Here is an 8,926-nt window from a genome sequence, read left to right as displayed (position 1 = left end):
CCAAAATTATTAAAAAAAAAAATGACTTAATAACTTCTTTGTCCCTGTATTTACAATATTTATTTACCCAAAGAGAATATATTGATTTTCTTTAAAAAAATATAAAAATTAGAATAAAATAAAAAACATCGAATCATTACTATAAATATACAAATAAACAATCCTAGTAATTAAAAAGAAGATCAGAATTGCAATTTCTATGAACTGAAAAAATGCAATTGATGAGCTGAAAAAGTAACAGTGACTAGTAGCAGATGAAGTAGTTGGAGAATCTAATAAGAAACTATTTAGAGGGTCATGTCTTGTGGGTGAGTTAGGTCATGTACTCCCACTTTGCATATGGAAATGTCCATCACAGTATCATTACTATATAGATGCCAATTCCATCACTCTGATGCAACACACTTATTATTTGTCACTACACAAATATTCGATTCTCCACTTGACCACCGATTAACAACTCAATCTGTTGAAATGACGAAATCCACTGCAGATGAGATGTTATTGGCTTAAAGTGCACTGCACCACTTACCTCTTTTCCTTCTCAGATCATAAAACTCATCCATGTGGGTCCTCCTTGCTCACCTCAAACCCTACAATCAAAACTAGCTTCATTTTGGAACACAAAAGAACCAACATTTCCCTGTTCAATCCTCATCACATACATGCACAACAATATTCTAAGGTCCGTCAATTCGATGCTCGCTAACAATTCCAAAAAATAAAGTTGCTTCGGTGGGTTTAGGAGAAAAGGTACGAGTTCAACATCCTCCACGTAAAAAAGCTAATTATTAATATTTAGAAGCTTTCGGGTTCTTTTCAATTTTCATAAACCAATCTAGTATCATTCATTCATTGGGTAGTTGCTCCTAATAATTCATACCGAAATGTGGCAAATGGGTACACTCATATCTCTCTCTTTTCTACATTGCAGATGAACAAGTTAACGTGACCATATAAGAAACAGATTAAATTCATTCAACTACCAGAGTTTACTTTTTTAGAAATTGCTCTTTTCTCACCTGCTGCATTAACCAAGCAATTCGTTCCATGGTTTTTTTTCGCCTTGCCTGCATCATATATACATGAACAAACAATATCAGTTTACAATCCTCTTAGTTTTATACACTTAATCAAATCCTTTGTTAACCTCTTAATAAGAGTTGTCATCAGGTGAATAATAATTTAAGAATAAAATCTAAGAACTCTCATTATATATAGATATGTTACATAGTTTATAGCAGGGTTGCTTGAGTGCAGGATCATTTGTTGATTCCGGTGGTTCCTCACCAAATATCATCTCACAACTCATGTCATCAAAATCTGTGTGAATCAAAAAGATACAAGTAACAATCAAAACACTACGTATGAATATGAATATATTCATTTCATTAATGAGATTTAGTCAATTATGTATTCATGCACTTGTAGGAATGTTGCTTATTTTTGCTTATGCAGAATTGACTGGTGCATGATGCAGATTCTGTCTCATGATTAATTTTTCAACGCTTTTGGTGAACTGAACTCATTTTTTGTGGTGGGTTCATCATAAATACGATATCCTGTGTAGAGTTCTACATACAAAAAAGTACGTGGCAGATCCATTTTAAAATATAATATGATATTTTTAGTTACAATTTAGTATTTATGTCAAAAACTTTATTCTAATTCTTGATTACATAAACGACCTGAGAATCAAACCACTTGCAACAACTTTTTTTCTAGAATTATAACTATTTTTAGTGGCATTTTTAGGTGCTAATTTCTTAATGAAAAACATGCAAATTGAGTGTACATATGTATCATTCGTCTGTGTTCTGGAATTCACAGAACCTTTAAATTTAGCAATGTGGCATTGTTAGTGACATAAATGGGACCCTTTTGTTGAATTGATGAGCCTTTTCCACTTAGTTATTGATTTTGGGTTAAATGCGTTGCCCACTTATGGTACTTCTTTCGTTTTCATTTTTTAGCGGCCCTCTTAAAACCAAGAAATAATTTCGTGGCACTAAAAACATAAATTTTAATCGTGTTTTTAATTCTTATAAATGTAATCATATTTTAATTTTTACGTTATTTATTTTCTTCTATTTTTATCTCTCCTATTTTTCATATAGAAAATAAAAACAAGTCTCTCGTAAATTTGTAGATTTTGAATATAATATTCCAATACACAGAAGAATTCTGAAAAAAAAAAAAAAAAACTTTGTTCTCAATGCACTAATACTTCAATTTGGGTTACTTATCCGTGTCCGACACGTATCTATGTTCGATACTTTAGGATACTTTATCAATACTTATCAATAAAATATCTAATTTATAAAGTCGTAGTACACTACAAGAAAATGTTTGAATAATGACAAATTTTAATGACAAAAAATTATTAGTGACCAATTTAGATACCAACTTATAAACTACAAATTATTGACAATTAAAATAGTTCCAAAAAATTATAATTGGACTCTAAATTGATAATTAAAATAGTTTTTATTATGAATTGGTTTCTAATTAACTACCAAGGTTTTGACTATCAAAATAATTGGTTTCTAAATTGGTCAATAACATTAGCTATCAAGGTTTTGGTTACCAAAATAATTGATCTCTAAATTGGTTTGTAATTAGGAAATTGGTCTCTTACATATTTATGGTTACTAAAATTGATCATTGTTTAATAGTTTTCTTGTAGTGGTACTTTTATGATGACAATAATTCATATTTTTTTATGTTGAGAATTGTAGTACATATACTTTTATTTTGGATTAAAACAATAACAATCTCATATTTGTTATGTTTTTAAGAATTATTGTAAACTTTTTAATATTCATATATCATGTATCTATCACGTATCATATCCTATTATTTTTAAAATAAACATATCGACGTATCAGATACGTATCGTATCCAATACTCGTATCGTATCTGTGCATCATAGATTCTCATTCATTTTCATTTCGGTTGGATTTCATTGTTATATAAGGAAAAATAAAAGAAAGTGTCAATCACAACCTGAAATTATTTTCATAATATTCATTATTATTTTTCTTTAAATGTCATAAATTTAATTTTTATTTCAAAAAAAAAACCTAGAATCAAATTATTTATGAAATGGTAAAATTTATACACCTAGTAATCCACGGAATAATTTCCAAAAAAAATGAATATAACTTATATTATTGATTGATCAATATCAATATACATAGTGACTGTCTCATTAATAAAGTTTACAATAAAGTGAGAATATAAGAGAGAATTAGCAATTAAAACACAGTCCTAAAAAAAAAAAACGCTTAAATTCAATCTAACCTAACCTTATATGACTTAGGTGCAACATGGCATAGGCTTAACATGGTTTTGACTCTACCTAACTTAGAGCCAACTCGAGTTGATCTAATAACATCCAATTCAATTTGAACTCGAGTTGATCTAATAACATCCAATTCAATTTGGACTGACATTAACTCAACCTGACATGGTAACGACCTTTGTGGGCCATACTCATGCAGACCTATCATAAGCTTAACTCAACTTAAGTCAACTTGGCATGATCTATCTCAATTGTCCTAACTTGACTTGACCTAAATCCATTATAACTCGATTTAGGTGGGCAATATTTGATTTGGCCTAACTTACTCTCGGACCTAACTAAGCTCAACATGGTACCGACCTAACTAAGCTTAATGTGGTGCTCAAACCGACACATCCCAACATTGTATCAGCTCTACCCGTTTTGATCCAATATAGGCTTGGATCGACCTGGCCTACCCTTGCTCAAAATAACTCAACATTATTTAGGCTTGACTCGACTTGGCATGGGTCTGGCCTAACTTCATCGTACTTAGGCTCGACTTGATCAACCTAATTTGGCCTTATGTGGCATCTACCTAACTTATTCTAACATGGGGTTGACTCAATATAGGTCCAACCATCACAGTTAGAGATGACAAATAAACTCGTCCCCATGGGTATTGCCCAAATTCGTCCAAGTTTTGATGGGAAATCCCCGCATTGACTGCGTATGGGTATGGAGAATCCCCAACTTTTTCAATTGGGTATGGGGATATACATATCCACCCCGTCTCCGTCCCCATACCTGCCATAATACCCGTCCCCGCCATATCCACATCTCTGTTTAAATTATTAAAATATTCATAGTCAAATTAGTAACATTTTATATTGTTTGTTTTACATGAAATTATTTCGCTTCTCCAATATATTTTCATCTTATCATAACCTTTATCCAATTATGTTCAATTGATGTATGTTAATTAAATATTTTTTATGTTTCACATTTGAATATTTATATTCTTTTTTAATATTTTTATTTATTATATATTTTCCTTTCACATGAAAATGTTAAAGACTCTCAATTCAAGTGTTTAATAGCATAAATCTTTCATTTACTAGGAAATATGAAAAATTTATCTTCTTTACTCTATTATTATTAATTTTTATTTCATTTGATGAACTTTTTTGTTTTGCTAAAACCATTTTTGTTATTTCTCAACCATTGACTATGTTGATATTTGAAAGTTTTTATTGGATCTCTAAGGTATTTTTCATCTTATCATAGATGTAATTATATATATATATATATATATATATATATATATATATATATATGTTTTTCTTTGTGCGATTTCATTCAATAATCTCTCAAATTGTTTCTAACACACATATTTGATTTTTTTTATTATTTTAAATACTATTTTGATATATTTTATATAACTTTTTTAATTTTCTAACTCATTATCAAACTGTAATTGTGTCACTATAATTGTATAAATAAATTTTAAATTCTATAATATAAAAATTTAATATAATTGCTATGAATTTTTTTTATCATCATCCAACATTTATTGAAGTTCAAAAGATACAAGATCTATGTTGAAAATTTATTATTATTACTTTAATCTTTATTCTTTGCATGATTTTGATTAAGTGATGTATTATAGTTTTTATTAGTGTATAAAAAAGATATTCATTAGAATTTAAATAATTGAAGTAAACAAACATTTAAAATATATTTTAATTTGAATATTTGTTTTCCTTTTATATTTTTTAAAAAATATTTTTAAATTTTATCAACTAAGTTTCGTTAATGTTTTCAAATTTAATAAATGTTTTTGTTCTCATGAAATTCTATTTGGTATTCTAATTTGAAATTTCTACAATTATTATTTCTTTCTAAATATTTGATATCGAAGAAACAAACCTCCACTTAATATTGAATATTTGATAATGATATATTTCTTTTACCGTAATTTTATATTATTTTATGAAAATTAATTAATTAATATTGAAACAATAAGAAAATGGGTATGAGTATGGGTACGAGTATATACCCATTACCCGGTGAGGATGGAATGAAACAAAAATTTAATACCCGTTGAGTTTGGGTACGAGGATGGGGATGAATTTTTTTATGGGGATGGATACGAGATTGTGAAACTCGTCATCGCCTTGTCCCGTTGCCATCCCTAATTGCAGTCCAACATAAGTACTTAATTTGGTTTATTTGCTTGACCTTGGCCCAAATTGACTTAGTCTACATGGACTTAAGCTAAGTCAGACTTATATAGTCCCGAGTCGACTTAGTCTAACATGCACCCAGTGCCACTCAACCCAACATGGAAATAGGATTATACAACTCAATATGGACTTGGTCTTAATTTGCTTGACTTATGCCTTACCCAACTCAACTTGACTTAGGCTTGACCTGTTTGTCTCAACACAGGCATCAGCGACTTGGCCCCACATGGTCTTAGCTTGATTCAGCCTAACATGAACCTGGCTCCGCTTGTTTTTCTTGTAGACTTGGTCAACTTAGTTCAACCTAGACTTCACCCGACTCAACACAATGTGGACTTACATTGAATTTATCCTAGCTTAACTGAGCCCAATGTAGAGCAGGGCCCACTTGACCCAACGTGTATCTTTGATGACTCAACTTAAACTGGGCCTTGCTCGACTCAGCATGACTTGGTCCTCACCTTGTTTTGGCTTGATATGGCCCTATCTAATTTGAGTTAACTTTGTCTCAACTCGATTTAGTCTCACATAGATTTGGTTTGGCCCAACCTATACATAGTATGTCCTAGCCTAACTTGACTTTTGTGTGACCTGTTTTCTTATCTTAGATATCCAACTCAATTTTTTATGACTTGGATCGGCCTAGACAACTTTATATGAACTAGGTTCAACCAAACTTGATTATAGCTTATTTGAATTTGACTTAACCTAATATTTCATAACTTGCACTACACTATACTCACCTTAATTTTAGATTTTCAAATTCCAATTTTTTTTTTTAAATGACCAGTGCTTGTTAAAAAAATATGAATTTAAATTTGATATAAATAATTAATATGATTTGGAATAATTATGAACTATACTTGAAAATTTAGATTATCAATTTGGCTTATCGTATAGTATTATATTAAAATTACCATAATTTAAATATAACTCATAAATATTGTTATTGAGATACTTACTAGGGACCATGTTGACTGACATACCCAGAGAATCCTTAATGAATGATTGAGTTGGTAGTTTGCAAAGATTGATACACATCCCTACACAATTTGCCTCCTCTAAAAATCTGCAAATATATATTCACTCTTGTATTGTAAAACTTCAATATTCACTCTTAAATAATATAATGTTTTTTTAAATTCAAGTTATTTCTTATTAAGGCATTTTGTTTATTTGTTATCATTACATATACATTTATTTGTTGTTTAATAGTAATAATATATAACATGACTAAAAATAGTATAATATATAAAAACATTAAAAACTTGTTAGGAATTGATAATTAATATTAAAATACTTGTAATATTGAAGCGACATACCTGCATTTTTTTATGTGAACTACATTTTTCTCTCTTCTCCCCTCGTCCATGTCCGATTCTCTCACCTTCACATCACATGGTGAAACTAATGGATTTAGTCTTGTAGATTCATCAACATAACATACATTATAAATACAAAGTAAAAGGATATGTTACCTGCATGAATATTTATGTATGAAAAAACTGGGAAATGATTGCTTTACTATACTGTATATTATTGCATGGTAAATAATCACTTCCAGCTCAATTTTACACTTATGTTGCTTTAAGGCTTAAAAAAAATTTTAGTTATGAGTTAAATTTTTTTTTTTTTATAATATAACTAAAATGTACCCTGAATTTAACTAAAATGTATTGATAATATAATTTTTTCTATTTTTTCATACATTATAATTAGTTGTTATTGGCTTCTTTAATAAGTAATATAAAAATCATAAATAACAAGATTTTATTATGAAACTAATACTTAGTGGGAGATTAAACATACTGTTCGTTGTTATTCTCCAAAAATGTATTGTTGTATATGTTAAATTAGAATATATGTCGATGAATTATATAGCATATGTAACAAATGTTTATCATTATATATATTTAAGTTTGGGTTGCTTACCTCAGAGGGGCCTACTAGCCATGCAAAGAACAAAGTGGTGAAGATCGCAAACAATGTCCTGGTGAATTTAGACGGTGGTAACATTTTCTTTATCTGTGTTCCTTATGCATAAACAAGTCATTGCTTATAATTCTAAATTTATATTATATTATATATATAGTCAATCCAAATAAAAATAAACTTAAAAATGGACAGAGAGATAGGAATTGGTTGAAAAACATGCTAACACTTTTATAGTTAGCTAAATAGTTCTGAATTTAGTAAAATAAAAATATTGATCTTTCACTGCTGTAAAGAAGAGTTAGGTTAATAGTTAATATAGTTAATAGCAGAAGTGGACACACATCATGAGACCCTAAACAGTGTATTGTCGAATTGGAAGAAGGAGAAGTGAACTCAAGTACGGTCCTTCCTAGTCGAATGTACGCTGTTTCGTTCTTCTTCACTTCCATCATGCCAAGCAAATGCAAGTGGGAAGTGTCACGGTGAAACACACCAACCATGGGAGAAGGAAAAGACTAGATCTCACAAAATCAATTCACAACAATGAAACTGAAAAGGTGAAAAACTAAAACCAAAATGAAAGATTTTCATTAAGAAAAAAAAAAAAAGGAAAAAGTTATAAGAAGCAATGTTAAAATACTTATTTTTCTCCCCTTCTGTTTGTTGAAGAAGGCATAAAGATAAAGAGCTCACCAACAAAAACATTGGCTTGGGGAAGGCTCTGTGAAGTGCTTGAGTGACAACTTGACGCTGTTGACTGGGACTAAAATTCTGTGAAGCCATGGTAGCTGCTTCTACGAGGCTCTCATACCCACTCTTACTGTTTCTGAGTCCTGCACATACATATATAGAATCAAGAAAAAAGAAGAAGAAAAATGAAAAATATTACAAACTTCTTATGAATTGATGAACAATTACCTGTTGTCTCTTGAAGGCATTTTGACATGTGGTTTGTGGCCATGTGATCAAAAAAGGAATCTTTGTAGACATTAGTTTTTGTTGGTTGTGCTGAAATGTCATCTGCAGGCCTTGCCAGCACTGCAACCACACAAGGGTATTTAGGTTTCCCATGAGGGGAAGTTATTAGGGTTGGACTCCTGCACTGTGCAACCAATTTTGCATCCATTTGTGAGCGTTAGGGAGTGAGAGAAATAGGGGTTTGAAGGGGTTATATAAAGAAAGAAAATGCATGAAAAGCATCTTCACACAAAGGTTATGCTCCTGATTAGGGGATAGTGGTATCGTCTGTGTTTCTTACTTTAAGGCTTACACGCAATTAGTGAAACCACTGATCATATATGGGAATCTATATCTTACTTCACTTATAATAATTGTTTTATTATTTAATAGGTAAAAAGAAAAAATAGGTGTTCGGTGGATATTTATATTCTTTTATATCTCTCTTTCTAATCAAATTTGAACTTCTTTTATATTTCGCATGAGACTTTTTTTTTTTCAGTAC

At 30.1% G+C, this 8,926-nt stretch overlaps 1 protein-coding gene across 2 annotated transcripts; it reads right to left on the bottom strand.

Annotated features, from left to right (window-relative positions):
• Positions 1-203: 203 nt before the first annotated feature.
• LOC114192819 (beta-carotene isomerase D27, chloroplastic-like) lies at positions 204-8,593 on the bottom strand. Of its 2 annotated transcripts, XM_028082640.1 has the most exons (8): positions 8,383-8,593; positions 8,158-8,297; positions 7,462-7,554; positions 6,852-6,916; positions 6,492-6,598; positions 1,231-1,323; positions 1,023-1,070; positions 204-593 (listed from the first exon to the last, which is right to left on the bottom strand). In XM_028082640.1, exons 1-8 carry the CDS (start codon positions 8,588-8,590, stop codon positions 559-561), a joined length of 789 nt encoding a protein of 262 aa, XP_027938441.1. In that variant the 5' UTR covers positions 8,591-8,593; the 3' UTR covers positions 204-558. The 2 variants fall into 2 exon arrangements, with proteins under 2 accessions (XP_027938441.1, XP_027938442.1); XM_028082641.1 differs by lacking the exon at positions 7,462-7,554.
• Between the last annotated feature and the right edge of the window lie 333 nt (positions 8,594-8,926).

The sequence above is a fragment of the Vigna unguiculata genome, chromosome 7, assembly GCF_004118075.2.
Source record: "Vigna unguiculata cultivar IT97K-499-35 chromosome 7, ASM411807v1, whole genome shotgun sequence".
Classification (NCBI taxonomy): domain Eukaryota; kingdom Viridiplantae; phylum Streptophyta; class Magnoliopsida; order Fabales; family Fabaceae; genus Vigna; species Vigna unguiculata.
Note: the sequence above shows the minus strand (reverse complement) of the source record. Positions and strands in the feature narration are given on the sequence as shown.